Raw genomic sequence first — 27495 nt, forward strand, 5'->3', positions numbered from 1 at the left:
TTGCAACGAGTTCCATACAACATTTTTTGCAATCCCGAAAACACCCTTTGAACAGAATTATAGGACAAGTATCCATGCATTGAGTCAATGAATCGTTTAAAATGTTGAAAAGTATAACTTTTCGAAACAAGTGCTGAAAAGTTCAACTTTTCAGCATCAATTTCAGAACTTTTCAACATTTGTTTTGAAAAGGGTTACTATTCGATTCTGTTATTTTTGGTACAGAAAAGTAGGCTGTTTTGTCGTTCGAGAATGACAGGAAAAGTAAGTAGTTTCACGACCGAATTGCAAAAATCACTTTAAAGTATTTTTGGGCTCACATTTGAGCTCAACGATCCAAAACAAGAAAACGAAAATTGTGTTTGATTCATGCCCTAGTAACATTTTAGGTTTTAAGTAGGCCATAAAAGCCCATATAGGCCGTATGAAGGTTTCCAGAACCATGATAAAACCTGTAAGTTTAAAATTGTTACTAGGGTGTTTCGAATTGGCTGATACAAATATTTTGCAAAGGTTTGATCAATGGGAGGGGGAACGGAATTTGACGGAATTTCAATATTTCAATGAAAAAGTTTTTGAAAAATGGAAAATCATTAGTTTTCAAAAAATCTATGTTTTGAAGAAAATGTATTTTTTGTTGGGAAAAAATGGATCCAAAATTTACTAAAACTTACAATATTTCTAAACGAACTAAAACATGTTTCAAATTATTTTAACTTGTTTGAAGCTGGTTTAACTTAAAATTTCGTAAAAATGTTTAAGTTTTTTGAAAAAAAAATGTTTTTGCCCTTTGATTGTTCGGGCCGATTTTTTTTGAGGGGGAGGAAGACAAAAACTTTGAGAAATATTTGCAACAGCCTTATCCAAAGATTCCGATAACTTCGGTTAATAGAGTCTGATCTCTAATTCATAACACAAAAAATCCATTTAGAAAATTAATTTAGAATGAATTGTTTGTTATAAATCAATTGTATTCCATTATCAATTACCAAAATATTTTTTTTTACTTTGTATGCCTGATTTTTTTTATAATTATAACAAAACGAATCCTTTTTTATAAGCGAAATTTTGATAATGTATACACAGCAAAAAATCCGATGGTAAAATCGCATGCCAAAGCATGCACATCACCTTCGTCAAAATAAACACTTAATATTACACACAGCATGTACAATGTTTGCAAACACAAAAAAAGGTGCAACCGACGGGATTCAAACCCAGCTCCAACAGTAAGGACTGGCGCCTTAGCTCACTCGGCCATCAGACCGATGAAAAGCTGCAAGGATAAACACACATATCAGCTTGACATTTCAGTCAAGTAGGATTCCCATACTGATTTGCAGCATATTTCAGGGTGTAAAATCACATAAAATTGCATAAAATAATGCAATATTTATATTACACCCACGCCTTTTACATGCAGCTGGATTACTACTTTTTTAGCTGTGTAAAGAATGAATCATGTGGAAACCGTTTAGTAAATTATTAGTCAACTATGAATTCACTTACCATAGCTGAATATAACCTTAAAAAATACCTCCAAATTACAACCGCCATCAAATTTGCTAACCCCAGCTCACTTTGCACTAAGAAGCTTTCCGCGCGCGTGCCAGATGATGACAGCTGGGAGCTTTTCATAAAACACAACCACAAACATACCAACGCACACACACACACAAGCTCGCGCGCTCCGTAACTTTGACAATAATTTCATAACTTGCATAACATTGCGCTGCCGTGGGTACGAAATTCGCCGAAAAAAAGGTTGCGGTCTGCGGGCAATTTTGTGGATCAAGATGGTAGGGAAGAGGTTGGAGGGATAAGTCTTTAGTGATTTTTATTTTGTTTAAATTCTTTGGTTTTGTCTAAGTGAAATTGACAAAATTACTGTTAAATGTTCAAAAAAAGAAACAACAATTAAATTATATTACAAAATTGAAATTCAAATGGGTTTTGTAAGGGTCAAAAGAAAACTTCAAAATTCCTCAAAATGAATTACATGAAAATTTCTGATTTGCATTTTAACAGTTCAAATACCCCAAAGATAGAACAAGCAGGCATGTTATCTTTCTTGAGCAAACATAATCATTACTTAAAGATGCTTTAACATTCTTTCTCGAAAAGCTCCCCACAAAGCTACAAATTAAACACCCACCCAACATCGACATGGCATTTGATCCGACTTGTTGCTGGTGCTGCTTTCGACATAAAACACAATTCTCGGAAATAATTCTGAACAATAAATACCTGTGTGGACTGTGTGGGCAGACTGGGCCGGGATAAACCAACCTGAAGGCTTCAACCAGAAGCCACAACCAGGCAAATTCATTTACCCAATCGAGAAACGAGCCCTGCTGTAATCTGCTTATGGCCCGGCTGGATCTTCTAGGTGGAAATCTTAGTTTACATGTGTAGCAATTTTGTGTAAAGATTGATTGTCGTGAAATTTGAACAAAATTTAATGTTTTTTTTTATATGAAAAAACAAAATTTAAATTTTATAAATTAAGAAAATTAAGAACATTTTCTAAACTAATTAATTTTAAACCAAATTTTAATTGGACCAACCTTAAATACAAGTTTAGATTGTGCAAAATACATCAGATAAGGCAACTGCAAGGTTTGTTGCAATCTGAAACATGAAACCTTGTTGTAATTACTGATTCTGGTTAGGATAACTTTGTTCAATTAATTGCTAATGGCTGCCCTTGTATTTATTCAAGAAGAAGAAACTCTTCTATAGCTTCAAATATCCAAACACAAATTTGTTCAATCAAACCAGCAAAGGTTAAGATTGCCACTAACATCGATCTTCGGAAATCCAATTAGGGTCCAACATTTTTCAAACCATCCCCGCGAAAGCACCAATAATACCCATCCCCTTTCGAAAAATTTATATCCAAACCTTTTCCCCCTCGAAAAGCTCCCAAAAATTTATCACCCCCCAGTTTAGCCATAATTTCGCGATTCCACCGACATCAGGTGTGTGCCCGAGAAACCAGGTCAACCGAACGGAATCCATTTTTCCACCTTGGTTCGTGGCAATCGTAAATTTGCATGCTTTTTTTTTTTTCTTGCGTCGCAAAATCTGCAATTGCACCGGAATGCCGTTACTTTCTTGCGATTTCAATTTCGGGCTCGCGCGCACGGGTTGCATTTCGAGAGGTGGCCTAGTTTGTTTTTTTGGTGGGCAAAGGGTTGTTTTGGGGGCACAAATAGAAGTTAAAGTTTTTAAACTTAAATGTTCTTGTGAAATTTTATATATTTTGGATGTAATAAATTTGTAATGATGTCTAGCATTTTGGGAAACTTTTTGCTAAAATAATCTTGGATTAGCTATAAAATATTATATATAAATATTTTTTAATTTCGTAATTTCGTAATCGTATCAAACAGTGGTCAAATACAAACATGTAGGAAATTTTACGGGCTTTCCGAAAAAATACACTGAAAGAAAAAAAACATTCCCCTTTCTGAGATTTTTTGATTTTTAAGTTTAAAAGTCAAATTTGAAGGTGAGTCCACGATATTTTTTCGTTAAATTTTTTTGTAAAAATAGCGTAAGATGTTAGAAAAAATAACTTTTTTTCGTAAAATCGCGATAACTCGTGATGTTTATAAGCAAACCCCTTATGTCTATATATCAAAATTGTTGTAATTGTCTACTCTACAACTTTGTAGAACATTGTTACACTGTAAAAAATAACCCTGCAAAGTTAGAAAAAACACGAAATTTTAAAATGAAAAATTTTGTTCTAAATGAAAAAATGACCCTTCTGGGACAATTTAGATTCGAAAAGTACATTAAATTTCCCATAAAACGACATGTTCCAAAATTTTTTACAGTCAAGTAACGGAAAATGGGAGAATTTTTAAAACTTTTTTAGTGTTTTTTTTTCGATGAAAAATACGTTTTTTCGGAATTCTGAGTACGCCATCAAATCGGGCGTCTAATTTTACATAAAAGTCCCTTTGACACCAAATTTCTATCTCATCACCGTTTCAGGCTGCAAATTATTGAAAAACACCTCTTTTTTCGCATGTTCAAAAATGGAAGGGGTCGTACCGTCCCTCCGTCACGAGATATCAAAAAACGGACCTCGGATTTGTGATCAGGGACAAAAGTTACCCCTTAGGACAAAGTTTCACGCGAATCGAAGAGGGGTCGGGGCAACTTTTCCCGATTTCGTGTGAGTTGGTAGAGAAATTACCCATGTTTATTTTTTCAATAATTTTTAACGATGTTTGTAGTTTTTCTAGACAATTCATTCATAATAAATATAAAACTTTTCCAACATATATTTAATGCAAATAAAAATCGCTAAAATATCCATTTGTAAACGATTATCCATAAAATGTATTTGTTATTTAGTATAAAAGTATTTTAGATTGAAAATATACGATTTAAAACTTAGAAAGAAAGAGAGAGAGAGAGAGAGAGAGAGAGAGAGAGAGAGAGAGAGAGAGAGCTAATAACCCCGATTAAAATTAAAATTAAACAATAGAAGTCAATAAATGTTGAAATTCAATAATTTTGGTAAAACAAAGATTTGCAATAATTCCTGATATTCGAAAGACAATTAAAACCTTTGAAATTTTATAATAACCATCAATTTTGTTATTACATTTTTTGATTTGTTTAAAAACATCATATCAATAAAATCACGAAAAACTTTAACTCTTATTTAAAAAGCAAAATTGAAGTTGCCCTATTTGATTAAAAATGAATGAATAAACGTTATAAATTGTATTCAAAATATTGTACAATCAAATAAATAAGTTTTTTCAATGGAATGTTAAATTTTTTAGTAATAATAATCTATTTTTTTGCCCCCTCCCCCCCCCCCCCTGACATTTGAGAAATCTCGACGAAAGAACTGAGGCAAAATCCTAAAATAAAATTTGTATTGGTCTAAGGCTTGATACTGAAAATCAATCAAAAGATTTCACTCAGCCATAACAAATACCAAAAGAAACAAAAAAAATGATTTAGCTGACAAAACATATTTTACAGGAAATCATGATTTTCTGATTAAACAATCTTTTGTAATTTGAAAACAATGCAAAAATTGGTTAATAAAGCATGGTTTCATAATTTGCAACATCGGTGGCAAATGAATCGAATTTTCGCAATATTTTTAATGATTATTGTGCATAATAATTATCAAAAAAACATCATATTATTAATAAACAAAATTTTTGATAGCTTTATACAAAATTGAGGTCGAAAACAGAGAAATTGGATAACATTTTAACGATTTTGGAGTATTTTGGAATGAAATTTATGTTTGATACAAAATATAGAATTTGAAAAAAAAATTAGAATAAATAGTTTTTTTTAAACCGAATTGAAATAAAATGACGTTCAAAAAAGTTTGTTGTATATAAAAATAAATGAGTTTCTTTTGCAAACATGATTTTATTCAAGCAAACCCAAGGTATTTAAATAAATTCAAATTTTGGTTAAAATTTTAGTATTTTTAATAATGGTTATCGTTATCGTTAGACGCTAATGGTATCGTCGATAATTTTATCGATTAACAACATTGGTAAAAATACTAACGGTAACGGAAATCAATCAGTTTTGTATGTCTTTTCACTTAAGAAGAGTTTTCTTTGTTAAATTCTCAAATTTTCACAAAATACCGTATTCTTTTAAAAATAATAAAATTTTCATAATTTTCAATATGGGTATCAAATGGTGTGTGCATTTAAACTTTATATAATTTTTTTGTAAAATAAACAAATTTTCCTAAAATACGTAATTATTGCTAAAATACTCAAATTTTCATAATAATAATTTATTTTAAAACACTCATATGTTCGCAAAATACCATAATTTAAATTACCGTATCTTTCATTAAAATTAGATTTTTTTGTGAAAATACGTTTCTTGTAAAAATTCATTAAAAAATTCACTTCTTATGCAAATTATACATATTCAAGTATTTTCGAAAAAAAATCGATATTTTGTATTTCACAGAAAAAGAAACACTCGACTAAAGTGAAATTGCATACAAAATTTCGCTTCGTTTGATAAATAAATTACAAATTATAAATGTTTGAGAATTGTGTAAAAACGGTAACTAATTGAAAAAAATGCGTATTTATACAAGTTCTGAAATTAGGCGTATTATCAAATAAATTCTAAGTAAAAGTTTCAAAGTTTGTCATAATATAGTTGGATTAATTAAATTTAAGAAATATATTTAAAACATGTAATCGTCCATTATCGTCGATAAGTTTAGCGCCGATAGAATTATCGAAATAACGATAACGATAGAATTATCGTTATCGTTATCGATCCTCGATAATTTTACCGTTAACAACCTTGATTTTTACAAAGAATTGCAATTTTTCCATATTTTGGATATTGGAATTTAATTATTAAAAATACGATGTTATGCTTAATATTTATTACATGTACCAATTTTTATGTTGTGAAATTTGCAGCCAAATAAAATACAATACTACAAAAACTTTTTTATTATTAATTTGAACTCAATGTTGTGAAAATCGTTGTTCCACGCATGTCCCAAATAAGTGTAGCTATAACTTGCTAAAAAAATAAGTATTTATAGGTTTCTTGAACTTTTATATCTTCTACACTTTTTTGAAACTTAAATTATTTTTTTTTTTTAATTTTAGGAGATGATTTGTTTTGATTAAATTTGAATTATTTGAGCATGATTTTTTTTAACAAATCTTAAATTACGCAAAGTCAATTAGAAGCAATATTACACTTGAATTTCCCCGGAAGTCACTAAAATGCTTCCGGAAATACCTTCTCCCACTCTTTTCGAGCCCACACAACCATCTGCAGTCAAAAGCTCGCCCAAGCCGGAAAAGCTTTCTCCGGCAGCAGCACAGCTCAGCTCAGTTCAGTTCAGCTCAGCTCCCAACAGTTACCTTATGCTCTCCCACACGTAACATTCTCCTCTGGGTTGGGGAAGGGGGAAAAAAGCGAAAAAGGCGTGGGATTAGCATTTTGCTAGCGTTTCCTGCATGCAAAAGAGGGTGGTGAAAAGTGAACCTGCGGAGGAAAAATGCAAAAAATCTCACCACAAAATTGCATGTGGTTGGATGGGTTTTGTGCATGCGGAATTTTCTGCCATGTTCTGAAATTGTTTCGGTATTTCTAATGAAAGCAGTTTAGCGAGAGTGGGTGAAGCCAACTAAAAATTTCATAGTTTTTCTAGCCAAACAAAATAAGACAATATTTCAATAGCAATCATTTGATGGAATTTACAATCATCCTCTTATTGTGATTATCTCTTTGGTACAATCAATCGAAACAGAAACATTTTTTTCCACTTGAACAAAGCAAATCATAAGCTGATTATGGTGTCTTTCTTTGCTGATAAACGTTTTCCACTCACTTTGCACTTTTTTTTTCATTTAACGATAAATTCAGTTTCATTTCTTCTGTTTGAAAAGTTCACCAACCTCGTCATTTATTTTATTTTGAATTTTTCTCCCTACAATAAACCAACTTGTCTTCAGAGGCAGCAGATTCCCAAAACCCAGAGTGACTAAAATCGGAGTCCAAATAAAACAACAAGCTTATTGAAACGCTAATGGAATAAGAAAAGAAAAAAACTGCTGAACATGGAAAATACTGTTCGTCTCACGTCGTCAGAAGAATACGTCTGAATGGATTGGAGCGACCAAACAAAAAAAAAAACAAAAGAGTTGGAAAATCCGATTTCGATGCTGCGTCATCAATTAAGTATAAGAGAGACATTGGCTGGTTGTCTTTTTCTCTATTTTTCCTCCTTTTGCTGGGAATGTCTGTTAGGGTGTCTGAACTTTTTGCATTCATTTGAAAAAAAAAATGTATGATGAATACTAAAATAAAATAAAACTCAATTACGAAAAGCCATTTTTGCAATTCCGCCGTGAAACTACTTACTTTTCCTGTCATTTTTGAACGACGAAAGAGCCTACTTTTCTGTACCAAAAATAACAGAATCGAATAGCAACACTTTTCAAAATAAATGCTGAAAAGTTCTACTTTTCAGCACTGAAATGGGTGCTGAAAAGTTGAACTTTTCAGCACTTGTTTCGAAAAATAACATTTTTTAACATTTTTTTTATTTAAACGATTTATTGACAAAATACAAGAAAATTTGACTTAAAATTTCACTCAATGGGTGTTTTTCGGAATTGCAAAAAATGTTGTCTGGAACTCGTTGCAAAACTTGATTTTTTCAGCACTCGACGTATTTATCCAACTCGGTGAACCTCGTTGGATAAATGTACGACTCGTGCTGAAAAAATCCTCTTTTTGCAACTTGTTGCATAAACTACTATTTTATTCTTCTAGTCTATTTAACACTCAAAATAAAAGTGCTTAAAAATTCATGAAGGCATTTTTTTTTATTCAGAAAAGATGAACTTTTGCACACTCATCCGTTTTTATTGGTTTTGCAAAAATATTGAAAACTCGATTGTCTCAGCACTCAATACATTTTCAAAACGCTTATTTAAGAAAATATCAATTATTGGTTTGATAACAAATAGCGTTATCAAATTTGTTTATAAATTTTTATTATACTATATCATCTAACCTAAGTAACTCTCCAGGATCCCTCCGAAAGATTGGCTGCGCTAGGGTCTGATTAGATCAGATTAGATTAGAAATTATTATTATACTATATCAATGGCAAACATGTAATAACTTCCTGTAAATTCATTGCATAAAAAAACTGAAAACGTGGATTATGCAATTTACAACTTATTTTCACTTAGATGTTGAAAAATGGTTTCAAGCTGTTATTGTTTTAAAAAAAAGTTGATTTTAAATAGATTTTAGCCCCCTTGTCTTGTCACCCAAAAACACATTGTTGCCCTTGCTGGCAACGTGACCGAGGATTTTTCCGTATTTGTAACCACCGAAGAAATACGCTCAGTTTTTGCTTAACTAGGTTTGTATTTGGCGATTTGAGCTGGTTTTAAACGGCTAGTTACAAATTGCCTAAGAATACAGATTAAGATTAACTAATTATCGTTTTAGAAATATGCAAACTTACGTTTAGTAACTCGATACAAAAAATGTTCTGTTTTTTTCCAAAAAGACGATTTGGGAGCTGCATGAGCACATGCATGATAATGGCAAATCTAAATGATTCTAGGTTAGACTTGCATTGTAGGAAATGCTAAGGGAGGAGAAATTATAATATTAAGCACTTCTAAATAAACTATTCTAGTGAAACTTACTACTGCTTCACGGGGTGCCCAGATGGGACTTAAATTCAGTATTCACTAAAATTCATCGCGAAATATATTTTTTCTTGCACAAAGGGCACTTCTACTCGTGACTCTGGTTGATCACCGGCAAAGAGCCATCACAAGATGACTTTCGATTAAATGTCAGTATCTTCTGACAACACGATTGCCACCGTGAATGCGCCGGTAAAGACGTGAGGTGCGTTTAGCGCTTTTCCGCGCGTAACACACATAAAATAGACGAAAATTATATATATTTTTTTCTTCTTTATTTAATGAAATATTTGTGAAATTTTATGATCTTTTCGAAAAAAAACAATTTTGAAATTTCGTAATCAAGACTAACATTTGAAAAGGTCCATACATTCAATATAAAGCACATTTAAGATATTAGTGATTCCAAAATTTTTAAAATATTTTTTTCGAAAAGATCATAAATTTCACAAATGTTTCATTTTTTTAACAATGCAAAATGAACTATTAATTGCTAAGATATTGGCATTAAAAGATGTGGGAATGTTCAGATAAGACTTAAAATGTCTGTCTTGTTTTTTTTCTTCAATGTCTCTGAGGCATTTTTATTGAAAATTTTCTGAACTTTTCGAACAACATATTTTCAGAAATGGACAATCATGGACACTATTTAAAAAAATTGAAAAATTTGAATTTTTCAGCATAAATAAAGTTTTTGTATTAAATTTGTTGTATTTTGAAAACTATGCACATTATCAAAAAATCAGAAAAGTAATTTTCTATTGCAAATTCCTTCATTCAAAAACTGTGGTCAGAAATAATTCTTTACTAAAATTGCTATTTTTTGACTAAAATTGCTATTTTTACAAAACAAATATTTTTTTTTTTCAAAAAATAATAACTCGGCGCCAAAATTATTCTCGGTACTCTTTCAAAAGTTGCGATTTTTGTACCCTAAAACTTAACTCTAAAACTAAATTAAAACTAAACTCAAATTTAAACAAATTCAAATCAATTAAACAAACTTTAGAAAATTTAAACAGTATAAACAAAAAAAATAAGCAAATTCAAACAAATTTAAACGAATTTAAACAAATAAAAAAAATTAAACAAATTTTAGCAGATTTGAACAAATTTAAACAAATTCAAACAAATTTAAACAAATTTAAAAAAACATTAAACAAATTTAAGCAAATTTAAGCAAATTCAAGCAAATTTAACAAATTTAAATGAATTTAAACAAAATTAAACAAACTTGTAAACAAATTTGAACAAATTTAAACGAATTTAATTAAATTTAAACAAATTCAAATCAATTTAAACAAACTTTTATAAAAATTGTTTAAAAATGTACTCAAACATGTTAAAAATAAGGAGAATGCTTTTTGAATACTTTACAGCAAATTTTACATAAAATTACATTGAACTTTTGAAGTTTTTTGAAGAACATATTTTCCCCCCTAATTCATGGGGGGGGGGGGGAACAAAATCTTTGAAAAATATACAAAAACTTTGAAAAAATAATACAAACTTTAAATAAAATTGAACAAATTGAAACAAACTCAAACATTTAAAAAACAATCAAATTTAAATTTTTTTTTAAATAAAAAAAAATCAAAAATCAAATAATACGGATTTTTGGAAAATTAAATTTGTGTAAAAAATTACTTGAAAATTGGCTTTTAATCCGTGTGCATTTTATTATAGTCCTTGCCTACAACTTTTCCAAAGACACCAAATCGATCCGAAAATTCCTTCAAATGATACCAATTTTCGAATATATACGCCTACCATTTTTGTATGGATAGCAGCTAAAATTGTATGGAGCCTTAATGGGTGACCCAATGACACAAAATGGCTTCTTCGGACATAGGGAAGGCCCCCACAAAGTTTGAATCAAATAAAAAATATCAAGAATATCCATTTCCGGTTTTGGAGGAGAATCGCTTCATTTAAAAATACGAGTTTATTAACCCAAATCCTCATAAAATTTTGGCAGCTGTCTATTTAAAAAAGCTACCGTTAACTGGGGCGATTTGGGACGGCAGTTTTAACCATGTTAGAGCAAAATATTTTTAATTTTCTGGTTGGTTTCGGATTGACCAGACTCAGGCCAATAAAATGTATACATCTATTTCCAAATTTAATACCTTTAAGTGCTCTAAAAACTGCTGTCCCTATTCAGACTGTAGTCCCGATTCGCCCCAGATGACGGTACCAAATTTTCTAAATTGATATCTGGACGTATTTACTTATCGATATTATATCATTGGAAAAGTTTAGGGTAATTATGACAATAATTCAGACAAAAATAGTTACATGCCCGTTTTGTGTAGAGTTTTTCAGACAAAAAAGAATTGAGCAAATGAACCAATTAATTAACAAAACAGATTTGCAACCTCTAAAAAATCTTGATTTTTCAAAACGTCATAAACTATCTCTTAAAATACCGTTCTCATGGGATGTCCGAATAAAATTCGAAAAACTTAATTTCGAATGAACAAAAGGTCAAATGAACAGAAGACCAAAAGTGGCAAAAATATCTAATTTTGTAGAAGAGTCAAATGTGATTAAAAGTCTATATAATTTAGTTTAAAGATTTTTTTAAACTTTCACATTTTTGTTTTTTTGTTTTTGCAGTTGGATTAAAATTTAAAAAGGCATGGAAAATGAATAATAAATCATTACATTTGGTTTGCAATAATTTGTTTTCAAAAAATCTAAGTTTTAACAAAAACATTGTTTTTGAGAAAAAAATACTTTAAAATTTCACTAAAACTTGAATTGTTGCAAAATTAACTCAAACATGTTAAAAATGAGGAGAATGCATTTTGAATCGTTTTGGGCTAATTTTACTTAAAATTACATTGAACTTTGGAAGTTTTTTGAATTAAATAATATTTGAAACAGCCTAATCCCAATTGAACTAAATAATTATTGTAAAATGACAAATGTAATGTTATTTTTAAATTGTTGGAATCATAATATGTAATGAATTTAATTTGAAAGCATTTTTTTTCAAAAATTATATATTTTTTGCTTTTATTATTCATAATTTACAATATTTCAAACAAACGACTTCTGAGAGGATAACTAAGCATTTTCCATCATTTTTGATAGCATTGATGGTAAAGCTTAAGGGATGTCGCAAAACAAGATTGAATAAGTTAGAAATCGTTTTTTCCCTCTCGATGAAATCAATCGAATCCCTTTGAACGGATTACATTAGGTAGAAAACAAGCTTAAAATAAAAAGGTTATAAATCGCTGAAACTGAAAGCAAAGCAGAAAAAAGAAATAAAAACGAACCTAAATTGAAACCCGTCATTTGTGTCATTAAATTATTCATCAAAAAGTTTCCCCTGGACTAATTCGGATTTTCTTTTTCTTTCTCTCTCACACAAAAAAAAATCTGACAGTTGCAGCGGCTGCGACAGTCTCTTTCCGTCGCTGATGCTGCTCGAGCACCACAAGGAGGAGTTCGAGCACTGGAGTGACTTTGAGGACGACGGGCGGTTGCCGTGCTGCAGGCGGAACCGGCGGGACGACGAGTACACGGACACGGAGACGGGCACGAGCGACGCCGAGAGTGAGGATCTGGAGCGGTTGCTTTAAGGAGGGAGAGGGAGGGGGTAGAGGGAGAAGGGAGATATTGTTTTTTGGTAGTGTGGAACACAATTGAGAAAGAAGAAGAGATCGACTGGAATCGATTTGAGTTTGGAGGAGCTTCCTGGGTTGGGGTTTAATTGAGAGAAAAGAAATTGTTCAGGTTTTTCCAAAATGTTCTCATTGGTATTCAGAGTAAAAAGTTCCTTCAAAATTAATTTGGTTCCATCCAAAAATTACGATGTTTTGGGACTTTTTTGAGGGGGTAACATGATTTTTTTTATAAATATGCAAAGGATATGTCCTCAAATGTAATTTATGTAATTTCTTTAAAAATAGCTTGTTCAAACACCTTATTTTTACTACATTTAACTGACATTTTACTGACTTTAACTTAATATCTATAATAGTCAAGGCACGGAATCGAAAAAGGGCTCATTTTCTTGTGTCTAACGGCAAATCATGTAACAGGCCAGGTTTTGATGGATCTAGACTAAACCGACCCCGCTGAGTCCGAAAATCGCGGTCACGAAGCCGGATTCCTTAAGGGAAGCGAGATATTCAAGATGGCGACCAATATGGCGGCTATATAGAGAAGTTAACAATATCACAGTATGAAGGTTGTTGACGTGTCGATTTTAACTAATTTTGGGCCGCTGAACCCGAATATGACCAAGAAAATCGGTCACGGCGGCCCAGAAGCGTGTAATCCAAGATGGCGTCCAATATGACGAAGAGAGAATCTTCAAGTATTTTTAAACAACATGTAACAGGCTTGTCACGGCGACCCAGGACCGTGTAATCCAAGATTGCGTCGAATACTTGAAGATTCTCTCTTCGCCATCTTGGATTACACGCTACTGGGTCGCCGTGACCGATTTGCATTGTCATATTCGGGTTCAGCGACCCCAAATTAGTTAAATTTGATCGGTCACACGCCTGTTACATCTTGTTTAAAAATACTTGAAGATTCTCTCTTCACCATATTGGACGCCATCTTGGATTACACGTTCCTGGGTCACCGTGACCGATTTTCATGGTCATATTCGGGTTCAGCGACCCCAAATTAGGTAAATTTGATCGGTCACACGCCTGTTACATCTTGTTTAAAAATACTTGAAGATTCACTATTCGCCATATTGGACGCCATCTTGGGTTAAACGCTCCTGGGTCACCGTGACCGATTTTCATGGTCATATTCGGGTTCAGCGACCCCAAATTAGTTAAAATCGACACGTCAACAACCTTCATACTGTGATATTGTTAACTTCTCTATATAGCCGCCATATTGGTCGCCATTTTGAATATCTCGCTTCCCTTAAGGAATCCGGCTTCGTGACCGCGATATTCGGACTCAGCAGGGTCGATTTAGCCTAGATCCATCAAAACCTGGCCTGTTACACGATTTGCCGTTAGACATGCTATTTTTGGGTTTTTAGCCTTGACTATAAGACAACAAAGTAATTCTTAACATTTTCGCAAAACGACATTTCTTTCATTATTTTTATGCAGATGAACCTTGCCCTTTTGAAATGTTTCGCTTCATTCTAAAATGTTCATGGCCTACCTACAAACACTTTACATACAATAATTAAGTTGCGTAAATATTTATATAAGTTGCGTAGAAAAAAATCGTAACTTCGTGCGGATACCTACAATCAACTTGGAAAACTTGCTGGTTTGTTATACGTTGCTTAGCAGTTGTTTGTTTACCTTTGATATCCAAGGTTGTTAACGATAAAATTATCGAGGCTCATTTCGATAATTATATCGGCGATAATGAATAATGGACGATAACTGATTTTTAAAAATTTCTAAAAACGACCTTATTCAACCATATCAAGTTATAATTTCAGTGCTTTCACTAAGAATATATGTTTCGAAAATGTAATAAGTTCCAAAGTATAAATACTCAAAATTGTTCACAAAAAACGTATCTTTTCGAAAGTACTCAAATTTTCATAATTTGCAATATGGGCTTCAAACGAAACGAAATTTTGTAGGTCTTTTCACATTTTTACAGTTTTGTTGAAAAATACTAAAATTTTCACAAAATACCGCATTTTTTCGAAAATACGCAAATTTTTAAAATTTGCAATATAGGCATCAAATAGCAACATGTTGTATCCTTTTTTACATTTTTATTGTTTTTTTAATACCAAAATTTTCAAAAAATATACGGTATCTAGTGAAAATTTTCAAAATTTGCAATATGGGTATCAAACGAAGCGAAATTTTATATGCTCTTCACTTTATCACAGTTTTTATTGTTGAAAACTAAAATTTTTACAAAATACCGTATTTTTTTCGAAAATACTCAAATTTTCAAAATATTTAATATGGGTATCAAACGAAGCGAAATTTGGTATGCTTTTCACATTATTAAGGTTTTTATGGTTGAATACTAAAATTTTCACAAAATACCCTATTATTTTCGAAAATAGTAAAATTTTCACAATTTGCAATATGGGTATCAAAAGAAGCGAATTTTGTCATGCATTTTCTAATTAGGGTCTTTTTTAAAAAATACTAAGATTTTCACAAAATTCCGTTTTTTTTCAAAAATACTAAAATTTTACAAATTTGCAAAATGAGTATCAAACATAGCGGATATTTGTATGCTTTTTTCACTTTTTTCAGTTTTGTTGAAAAATACTAAAATTTTCACAAAATACTGTACTTTTTTTGAAAATACGCAAATTTTTAAATTTCGCAATATGGGCATCAAACGAAGCGATATTTAGTATACTTTTTAATATTTTTATAGTTTATTTTAATACTTCACAATAAAAAATGATAGTAATATTCATCAGGAAATGGTGACAGATTTTGTGTCAAAAAATGTGTAATATTACTTCAGAAAATGATGAATTTTCATCAGTTTCACATTTTTACACATTTGTTAGGTAATATTACTCAAAAAAGAGGTAATATACAACCTGCCAAATTTTCAACATTCCAAAATTCAACTTTTTTTTGCTGTGTATTATTTTCACAAAATACACTGTAATTTGTGAAAATTAAAAAAAATGAAATATGGATAGCCAACGAAGCGAAATTTTGTATGCTTTTCACTTTATTAAAGTTTTTATGATTGAAAACAATTTGTTTTACAAGATACGAGATCGAAAGAAATAATGTCAAAAGGAAAAAAGGTCGAAAGTGCACAGAAAAAAAAATTAATTTTGGAATGTTGAAAATTTGGTAGGTTGAATATTACCACTTTTTTTTGATTAATATTACATAAAAAATGTGTTAAAATGTGAACCTGATGAACATTCATCAAAAACTGATGAAATTTCATCATTTTCTGGTGTAAAATTAATCATTTTTTGACACAAAATCTGTCACCATTTCCTGATGAATATTACCATCATTTTTTTCTGTGTGGACAAAAGGTCGAATGGAAAAAAGGTCGAATGATAAAAGGTCGAAACACATAATGTCGAATCGACAAAAGGTTGAAAATGGAAAAAAGGACGAACGGAAAAAAATTCAAAAAAGTACAAAAGATCGAATGGACAACAGGTTTAAACTATAAAGTCGACAAACAATCATAATGGGAAATTGTCTGACTTCAATAACTGACTTTTATGTGAAAGTGTCTGTTATCAACAAACAATTTTTGGAATATTCTGTTTTTTTTTTAAGTTTATCCATTCTATCACAGATTGCTAATATTTAAATAATATTTTTTAAATTGTTTTACTCTTTCACTGAACTGAAATTAATCATAACAAACGGTCATGAAAAAATCATTTTCATGCAAAATTGTAAGCAAAAAGACTTAAAGCAGCGATTAGCAAAAGTATTTTCAGGAAAGATTGCGCCACAAATAAGATAGACCTTTGGTCCATTCGACTTTTTGTCCATTCGACCTTATGTCTTTCGACCTTTTGTCAAACATTCGAAAGTCTAACAAAGTTTAATTTTTTAACATTAAAAATCGAACTTATGGTTTCGGAAATATTATTAGTTGAAATTTGAAACTGAGAACTCCAACAAAGTCTTTAAAAGAAAACTGCAGAAAATTTTATAAGCTTTTCGAAAAAAGGTTCTTTTTCTTTTAGCCTTAAAAAAATAAAATAAATTTGGAATCACCTAATTTTAAAATGTAAATTATTTTTTATCTTCTTAAAATATGTTTTTAAACGATGTTCGATTTTTTTAACGAAAAAAAATATAGATTTTTTACAAACAAATTATATTTTTTTACAAAATATATATATTTTTCCAATTTTATGACTCAAGCTCAAAACATGCCTTTTTTAGTTTAATTTAAAAATAACAAATCTCAAAGTACAATTTTGCCCAAGACATCAAATCGATCAGAAAATCCCTTCCCAAGATTTTATATGACAAGCCCGCAAAATTGTATGGAACCTCGTATAGATAATCTAATGAGGCAAAATTATTCTCTGTGAAAATTTTAAGAATTACTTTGACAAGAATTGCAAAATTCTAGATGTTGTCTATGAGGTGTTAGTTAGGCTTCGTTTTTTTAATCTGACTTCTTTTTAGATTTTTTTTTGAAATTTGTAAAAATTACATAGAAAAAGAAACCAATTGATAAATTTCCTCGACTTGGCAAGAAAAAAAAAGAAAGTAAGAAAACGAGATGCAATAACAACGTGGACCCAACTGAAAAAATACACAACTCAGTACTAATTACATTTTGCAGACGAAAAAACAATTATCACAAAACAAGAAATAAGATGCATAAAACTCTTCAGGACAGTCACGAAAACACGATATTATCGGCAGCGAGCAGATGAATCGTCTAGCTAAGAAGCAGATAATTAAGGTGAAATTTTAGAACATGAAAAACATGGCGAAAAAGGCTACCGTTATTTGTCCTTAATTCATTTCAATGATTATCATTTCTGCCTTAACAGTCACCGTTGAGAAAACCTGTCTCGAAAAAAATAGCTCTGCAGCAAATATGTTGATACCTACCTGTACCAAAACGATACTTGTGCATGCTAGGTTCACACTTTACTTATATGATTAAATTTTATCCCTCTAAATCACTTAAAACTCCCGGAAACTCCTTCAGATACAGAAGCACGAAATTTTTATCAAATTTCTGCTTCTTCTTATCACTTTTTCAACCAAAATTTTCTTCTTCTGAAAATCTTCTTCCTCAATGTGAGGCTCCACTTATTTCGTTCATATTGTGAAACTATCTTTGTGGAACAGCTTCATATCACTAAAGGCTTCCTAATTTGTAGAAAACTACCCGAAAATATGTTTTTGGATACCCAAAACTTTATATTTTTCGCACAAATTGCCGACGATTTCGCGATTCACGCACTGCAAAATAATGTTGCTCTTCTTTGTTCGTACGCCTCGTATACACATCGAGCTTTTGTGGTGTGCAAATCATCATTTATCACCGTATTTTTTGAATAGGCGTATCTGAAGCCATGTATTTTTTCAATTTGTTTTGTTACAAGCCCTTCCAAAACATTCATCAACTTGTGCAATGAGTGTTGCCAGCAAATTTGATCAGGAAAGGGAAAATAATATTTAAAAATGCTACTTTTTTCTTTCCAAATTAGCTTAGTATAATGAAAACAAAGTTTTTTCATAAGAAAACACATTTTTATATAGAAAAATATAAATATAAGCAGTGATAAGAACTTATTTCGATAATTTAAAATTAGTTTATTTTCGTTCACTGTAAAACCAGCATCACTGCTGTCGCACTGCTGCAAGCTGCTGCAGCCATCCGATCTGTCAAGTGTGTCGTGCCAAATCAAAGCAGGCCAACAAAATCAAAACAAAGGGAAACAAAATGTAATTAAAAACGAACGAAGGTTTGTGACTTTCAAATATTTCTTTCGAATTATCATGCAAATATTGCATTCTGTCCGTAGAATTTCCAGTTAAAGCCAACCACCCTTCAAACTTCATCGGGATCGGGATAGATCGCCAAGCCGCTGCCGCCGGGAACCTTAAGTTTTCGTCTTCGAAGCAACTCGAACAATCTGGATTACATCGTTGAAGTTGGCCGGATCGAAATCAACCCGGAACGATTGTCAAAAATCTGCTGCTCATGGCGCGGCGCATTCGACCGCGGAAGATGCCGTTCGAGACGCAACTCGCCAGCATCTGGCGCAGATCTACAAGTGAACGGAGTTGGCCAATGTCTTGGGGAGGATTCTGCTTGGGACGCTACGGGACTGGATTCTCCGGCAGAAGAGGAGCGCTCAGTTGGCAACTTTTGCGACAAATCAGCACTGGCCGAGTGTTGAAGAATAAGGACTGGCCAACACCATAACATTAACTAGTAGTTCCACAGCAAATCGTTCCGGAGGAGTCCAGGAAGTGAGTACAAAACTGAATTTTGTTGATACGTGTAAATGAAGTAACCGTGCCTACGGGACAGACTGCCCAGCGTAGGTCAACGGAAAAAGTCGCTTCGTTCGATGGGCCGGTTTTGACTGGCACACCGAGGCGAACATCGTCGCAAGAGCTGCCAGGTGTAATTATCGAATCTATGTGAAGTGGCGTAAAGTGGGTGTGATGTGAAATACTGAGAGTAAATCGGATAATGTATATTTTGTAATTTTTTAAATATAAATTAAAAAAATAGCAACGATTTTCCGGGATTTTTTATTGCGCGGGAAATTGAAAAAGTAAATTCAATTGAATATTGATGGAGTCTCAAAAAAAACTTTTAAGTGAATTGATCTTTTTTGTCAATATTTACATTTGCTACTAAACAAAAAAAAATGTTTTGTTTGATTTGAGATAGTAAACAATACCAATACAAGTATACTTGAAATGATTGATGATTTCAATGATTGATAACATTAAGAAGAATAAGAAAATGAAGTCCAAATAGATTTTGAACCGATTTCACCTTAAGGGCAAACCCGAAGAGTTCCAATATCCAAGCGTTCGCGAAAGCTAGTCTGTAAGAGAATTGCGCGATCCCCGATATCAGATGAAAAAGTCCCAATTAACTATAGTGTAATGGAGAATCCGCTCGGAGATGCTGATGCTTTATACAGCGCATTACCAATTTGCCAGACGGCGTGATTGGTGGTAGGAATAGACTTTCCCCTCCCAGCAAAAACAAAAAATATATCGAGTGTGATCCCTACCCCGAAAAAAAATCCTCAACCTGAAACCCGAACCAAACCAAACAGTTCTAGCCGTAGTCGTAGCCTCTGTAACTATAGCGGAAATTTGTAGTGTGCAGAATTCACTCTTTCCCAACCTGGTGAGTGAGCTTGCAATGGAAAAGAATGATGATACTTTTGAGAGAGAGATTGCAAAAAAAAATACTCGACATGAATTGAACTTTTCAAGGTAATGAATCAATCGATTTGATATAGACTTATATAACACAAAAAAATCATAAATTGTAAAACACAAACACAAAGAAACAGATTTATTCCTAGCAAAAACAAACCCCGAAAAAATCCTCAAAAAACGATGTGAAGGACAGTGTGGAATCTGGATCCTGGAAAAGTTCAGGAATTGAATCATTTAAAAGAAGAAGGGGAGGAAAATTAGGTCGCCAAGAAAATCAACCAACAAAAAAAAACAGATCCAGAACTATGTAAAACGATGTATATCAGAGTTAAGAAGTATAGATGAAATATATATATGGAAGAAAATTGTACATTTATTGGAGCGTGTTTTATTTGCATTTGGTTATTTCTTAGTTTTTTTGTGTTGAGGAAAATATCACATTTACGTTCCTATGCAAATTTTCAGTAAAAATTAAAATTTAAACATACAAAAATGTTAAAATATAGTTTTCGAAAAGATCGAAAAAAATCACGAATGTTTCATATTTTTACATTGTAAATCGGAAAATTATTTCCTGAGATATCGACATTAGAAAATGGTGGGTTGTTTGGGTGAGACTTAGAAAACATCAATTTTCCTGTTTTTAAACCTTTGCATGGCAATATCTTAGCAACGAAGGGTCGTATCAATAAAATTCAAAAAGCAAAATATGCATATGCATACGCATAATTTTCTCAGCTTTTCAAAAATATTTGTTTCAAATTTGGGCAAACATGGGCACTAATTAAAAAAAAAGAATAACTGCGACTATTTTGGAAAAAGTTAAATAAAAATAGTTATAACTTGAAAACGGTGCACTTTATCAAAATTTCACTAAAGTACTTTTTGATTGAAAATTCAATTTAACATTAAAAAATGAAGTTGAAACATTTTTGCGACCAATATTTCGATTTTTTTTTAATCAGTATTGATTAAAAATTCATAACTCGGTCAAAGATTTTTTGCACATTCTGTAAATTTCTGAAAAGTTTGCATTTAATCCCCTGAAACATATCAAAAAATAAAAATAAATGGTTTTTTTGAAAAAAAAACTTAGTGACAAAAAGTGAAATTAAAAATCGTCAAAACTTTTTTTACCGTGTATCATTTTTTTACAGTGTAGTCCTTATCCATACCTACAACATTGCCAAAGATTCCAAATCGATCAAAAAATTCCTTCAAAAGATACAGATTTTTGAATTTTCATGTTTTATTTTTGTATGGACAGCTGCCAAATTTGTATAGAAAATTAAATGCTCCAATGTCAAATTTATGTTAAAGCTTGTTAGTCATGGTCTGGACTATGATAAAGGAAAGGAATAACCAATGAAATTGTGAATCTTTAATTTTGGCATAAATCATTTTATCTCTCAGTAGGATAATGAAAAAGCTCTAACAATAACCTTTTGAAACGAATCAACGTGGATTATGGACGACCAACAGGACTCATTAAAATTAAGTAAATATTTATTAAATGTAAAGAATGTGTCATTAAAAAATGGCGTCAGATAAACAAAATTTCCATGAATTGCCTTTTGAGTGTTTGTGATCACTCATGAGTCAAGGAGGCTTCAAAAAACCCCAAAAAGCAAAAAAAAATGGGTTTAGACTGGTGCAAATATTTTTTAAAGTTTTGTCACGAACTGTCACTTTTTACACGGCGCTCACGCACACTATCCAAACAAACGTTTGATAGTATGTGTGACCTCCGCGTAAACGGGGTGCCAAACTAAAAAGTGACCCCATTCGTATGACAACATTTGGTGTCAAACCAACGGGGTTTAAGTGTAGTGTAAGTGCTTGTTATTTAAATTTTTTATATTTTTTACTTGCGAAATCTCGGAAACTATTAATTCAATTCGCAATGGTAAAAAATAAAACTTTTGAAATTTTATGGTCATTTTACTAAAAATTATTAAAATAAGTGATTTGACCCGGTACCATATTCGCTTAAAAACTAAAAAATGCGTATTTTGGTAATTTAAGTTGAAAAAAAATAAAGGTAAGAAAAGTCGATTTACTGAAAACCTAGAGAATTACTGTGAAGACTATAATTTAGTTTATTTATTAGAGAGTAGTATTAGAGTGTTTTACTCGAGTTTTCTAAGGTCGAGCTTCATTTATTTCTCAAGACTAGCCAGTTTTTACGCGCTGCACCAACTCTGTCTACTTTTAATTAATTTTTCATGGGTTCTTTTCCCCCTTTAATCACAGCATCTTTCAACCAGCAATCTGCAGCACTTTTCATCAAATTAAACCGGGGAGCTTCTGGTTTTCATTAGAAAGCTAGCAATAGAAAATTCAAAATCTTGAAAATTTTCTCTTGCTTAAAAACACTTGATTTTAAATTATGAATAAATTATCCTCGCCGAAAAAAAGGCTTCACGCACCATCCAAATGAATAAAAAACGAAAAAAAAATCCTTTTCATTTTCTTATCTAAACCACCGCAGCCGGGGACTCTTTCTGCAGCCGGGCTGCCGGTTATAATTTTCAATATATAATGCTGAGCTTTTGTTTGTCCTGGCCCGTCGTCCGGGGACGAACGCAATAATGGACCAGGGGCCTTCCACCGACCGTCGTCGGAAATGAATAATTAATAAGGCGCTCGGTACGTTTGTTCTTCGGCCAGGCCAACGCTATGAAGTGTTAATCCATTTTGAAAGAAAATATTTTGCGAACTGCTGCTTTCTTATGTTTATGGCGATCCGAGTGGGGAGGACCAGGTCTACCTCGTTTGCTGGTCGTTACGAGCCGTTAAGGTGGCATTTTCGATGAGATTGCGAAAATTGGCCCTATAATGTCATTTAGAGCTACTTTAGTGTCAACTTGGAGCTAGTTTTCCATTCGTTTAGTGCTTATTAGCACTAAGGTTGTTTTTAACCAGAAAAACGCTTAAAAAAGGACATGTTTTCGTTATTTTAGTGCTAACTAGCTTTGTAGTTGTTCGCATCAGGAAAAAACAGAACAAATTACATTTCCCAAATCATTATTTTCCCTCGGGGTTGCGACAGACATTGCGGTGTTTTGGTTCATGGTTGGTACGAAACCTTTCTTCGTATTTTTTTCTCGTTTCTGGTTAAGAAGAGAGAAGTGCTGCCAGCAGCGTGAAGGGAGGTGAGGTGTTGAACGAATATGTTGCCAAAGTATAGTGTTGTTTGCTGCTGTCATCGTGCCCTTTTTCTTTCTTTGCCTTGCAACCTCATCACACATAATACCGCAAATATGCTCTTTGTGACAATGTTGTGTGACATACACTCACACACTGCTGTGTACATTTGGTGGGAACATTATGTTTACTTGTTTATAAAACAAACATTGGAGCAGTGTATTTTTTTCTACTTTTTTGTGATAAATGTCTGGAAAGAAGTTTGGCTAACCTGTACAACAAATGTTTAAGAATGCTGAACAAATGCGACTTTTTATACAAATATCGCTGCGAATATTTTAATAGAAACCTGTTGCTTACTTCCCATCAAGCTTTTTATTGCTTGATATGGGCTGAAAACGCTTTTCATAGGCACGATGGAAATACATACCATTTCAATTTATTTATTTTTTGCAATTGTGAAATTGTCTCCTCTTTTTCATCATTGTTTCACTTTGAAAATCAAACCAATATTTTCCGAAACATCGTCTTCAATTGAAGGAAATGAATGAAGGAAATTCTCTCAGTTTTCCTACGATATTTTTAGCGTGAGTGCTTTTCTTTCATAAAATATTTTTAAATTGCAAAAAATAACATTTTTCGGAAACCTGAATGCTTTTAGCTAGAAAACGGTGCGCTTTGTGAAAAAAATGCAAATTTGATTTTGCATCTCAGAAAAAAGGAAAAAAATAAACATTGCAATCACAAGCCGTGGTATTAACATTTTAATGAATAAAGTGTTTTAAACTGCATTTTATACCTGCCAAGTTGATTTTCAATCATTAGTTTTCATAATAACTAAAACTTACGATTTTTTTTTCGCCGAAAACAAAACTTTTTGCAGTACTGTACAACAGAATCTCATAAAAGTTCAAAATATGTTTGACAGATACCACACATACAGTAGTTGTTCGGTAACTGGGCGTTTTTTAACGGGGCTGCTTTTTAATTGGGCGTTCGATAACTGGGCCGTAGCCCAGTTAAAAAGCAGATAAACGTCAAAAAACAAAAACAAACCGAAATGTCTGAGGGAACTTTAAACGCGGGAAAATGCATTTCAATTTGTTTTCAGTTGATAAGAGTTTTATTTCCATTGAAATTTTTAAGTTTTTTGGAAAAAAATGTTTTTGCCCCCTGATATTTTGGACTGATTTTGAAGGGGAATCAAAATTGACATAATTGACAAAACCTTTGAATAAAATTGCAACGACCTTAATGAAGAATGACAACTTCCTGTATCAATAGAAAAAACAGAACATTCAAAATCTTCCTAAAAATTACACGATTTATCATGTTCCAAAAAGTACCATGATAAATTATGTATACTTGCATTAGATTCATTGAAAAATTACATTATTTTTATTAGAATAATTCCACTCGTCTAATTCTGATTGCAAAAAGAGAAGCTTTACTTGGATTTCAGTAGGAAAAGGGCATGGTCTATGTTTATATCAAATTTAAATATAACATTGAGTGATTTTACATAAGAAACAGTGTGTGTAAATTTACATATTTTTCTAGGCCGATGCAAATATTTTTCAAAGTTTCTGTCCCTCGGCTTTGCCCAGAGTCGAGGGGGAGGGGCACAAAAAAATATAAAAATTGAAATAACAGGCCATAGTCTCAACATTTGAATGAAAAAAGTGTTTTAAAATGCATTTTACGCTAGTTCAGTTGTTTTGCAATCATTAGTCTTCAAAAAATGTAAGATTTGAAGAAAACAAAAATTTCAACGAAAAAAAACTTTTTGTGATACTAAAGATCAAAAATTTTCAAAAATGGAAAAGATTTTTGAATCAACCCAAACATGCTAAAAATGATTCTAAACGCAAGGGAATGCATTTTTAATTGATTTCAGCTGATTGCACATAAATTACCATTTAAATTTTGAAGTTTTTAGAAAAAAAATACCCTTATTTTTAGGGTCGACTCTGAGGGGGTGGGGGGGAATACAATGTTTTCAAAAATTTTAAATCAAAACAAACATTTCAAAATGGCGAAATATTAAATTGTTGCCCCTTTTAAAATGTTAGTCTTGATTTGAAAATTTTGAAAATATTGTTTTCGAAAAGATCGGAAAATTTCACAAATGTTTCATATATTAACATTGAAAATCGGAACATTAGTTGCTGAGATATCGACATTGAAAAATGGTGGGCTGTTTGGGTGAGACTTAGAAAACATCAATTTTCCTGTTTTTAAACCTTTGCATTGCAATATCTCAGCAACTAAAGGTCGTATCAACAAAGTCCGAAGAAGCAAAATATTGAGAATTTTCTCAGCTTTTCAAAAATATTTTTTTCCAGAAGTGTGCAAACATGTGCACTAATTTAAAAAAATGAAAAACTGCGACTATTTTCAAAAAAGTCACCTAAATATGGATTTAACCTGAAAACGGTGCACTTTATCAAAATTTCACTTATGTACTTTTTGATTGCAAATTTGATTCTACATCGAAAAATAAAGTTGAAAAATTTTTGCGACCAATATTTCCAAATTTTGAAAAAATCAGTATTGATTAAAAAAATCATAACTCGGTAAAGATTTTTTGCAAAAGCAAAGCAATCCACTTTAACGACCCCCGGGTCTTTTGTGGGCTCTGTTGCAAGTTTCTACTCATTTCTAGGCGTCCGAAGGTTATGTGTGGTGAGTCACTCAAAACCAGGGATGCCAGATACACAGATTTGTCTGTGTTTCACAGACATTTGAGCTCGCGTCAGACATTTTTTGAGGTACACAGACTTTTTAAAAACTTCATTAAATTGTTATTTTGTTAAAATATCAATCGAAACTTATTTCGTTAGTCTTCAAATGCTTAAAAACACAACTTTTGCTAGATTTCTATGACTGTAAATTGATTTATTTTGATTTTAGACAAAGACACAGACATACACAGACTTTTTCACAGACATTTTAAAAAATCATGTGGCATCCCTGCTCAAAACCTCTTTTACGCAAATGGACCGACGTTTTACTTCCCCATCCGATAGAAGGCGTGATCAGGCAAATCTCGTCTCGAAAAATGCCACCGGGTCCGTCTGGGATTGAACCCAGGCCATACTGGGGTTCAGAGGCTATCACGCTAACCACTGCGCCACCGGACCGGCACCCGGATTTTTTGCACAACCTGTAAATTTCTGAAAAGTTAGCATTTGATGTCCTCTAAAACATATCAAAAAATAAAAATAGGGTTTTATGGCAAATCAAGTTTTAGTGACAAAAAGTTAAATAAAAAATCACCAATAAAATTTTTACCGAGTATCATTTTTTTCAGTGTAGTCCATATCCATACCTACAACTTTGCCGAAGACACCAAATCGATCAAAAAATTCCTTCAAAAGATACAGATTTTTGAATTTTCATACATCATTTTTGTATGGACAGCTGCCAAATTTGTATGGAAAATTATATGGAGAATCTAATGATGCAAAATGGCTTCTTTGGGCATACCAAAGGCACCAAAAAAGTTTCAGTCGGATTAGAAAATACAAAAAAATCGAATGACCGAAATCTGAGAGAACTGCTCAGTAGTTCAATAAATGATAATGCATGCCCTACATTTTGTGTTAAAATATAAATAGAGCTCATCCATAAACCAGGTGGAAACTTTTTTGAAAATTATGAGATTTTTTTATGTCACGTTCAAATTTAGTGAAGATTTTTTTTAAGTTTATTGAAGAATAATATATAATGAAGCATAAAAAACAAAAGCTTTTCAGAGTTATTTTAACATTTTTCACGTTCCGCGAAATTTGCGTGAAATTTGGTGTTTTGAAATTAAGGTCCCCGTGAAATTTGCTTTTATCGAGCGTGAAAAATCACTAAGCCTAATAACAGCTCATTTTCTCTCTGAATCACAAATTGCAGATTCTGAACGATTACTGTAAAATTGTTGGTGAGATTCCGGGTTTTATTTGTATGCCCAATGTAAACACTTGAAAAAATCACTCATCAGCGACAGAAACAACAGAAATAATTGAACGAACATACTCTTGCTTTTGCATTGCTTTAAATGTCAAAACAGTGGTGCCAGATCAACTTTTACCCCATATACTTTCCCTTGTGATAGCGATCACTACAAAATTTATTATTCCAAATTAAATATTCGCTTCAAACACATTTTCCTTACACTCTAAAGCAATATTAGTCTCCAATAAAAGCAAAAAGGCTCCCGCACCACAACCTTTCGCAATTAGTTTTTAATTGTTTGCTCCGCGCACTGGCTTGCATGGAAATCT

The 27495-nt window shown here is 32.0% G+C and overlaps 1 protein-coding gene across 1 annotated transcript in view; it reads left to right on the plus strand.

The window, feature by feature from the left end:
• The window catches only part of LOC6046923 (putative uncharacterized protein DDB_G0274535), a 110200-nt gene extending 96702 nt beyond the window's left edge, over positions 1–13498 (plus strand). The window contains exon 4 of the mRNA XM_038248803.1: positions 12619–13498. Within this exon, the coding sequence (XP_038104731.1) occupies positions 12619–12814 (196 nt within the window). The 3' untranslated portion in view covers positions 12815–13498. The remainder of the gene's footprint in view (positions 1–12618) is intronic.
• The last annotated feature ends 13997 nt before the right edge of the window (positions 13499–27495 follow it).

This window comes from Culex quinquefasciatus, chromosome 1, assembly GCF_015732765.1.
Source record: "Culex quinquefasciatus strain JHB chromosome 1, VPISU_Cqui_1.0_pri_paternal, whole genome shotgun sequence".
NCBI lineage: Eukaryota > Metazoa > Arthropoda > Insecta > Diptera > Culicidae > Culex > Culex quinquefasciatus.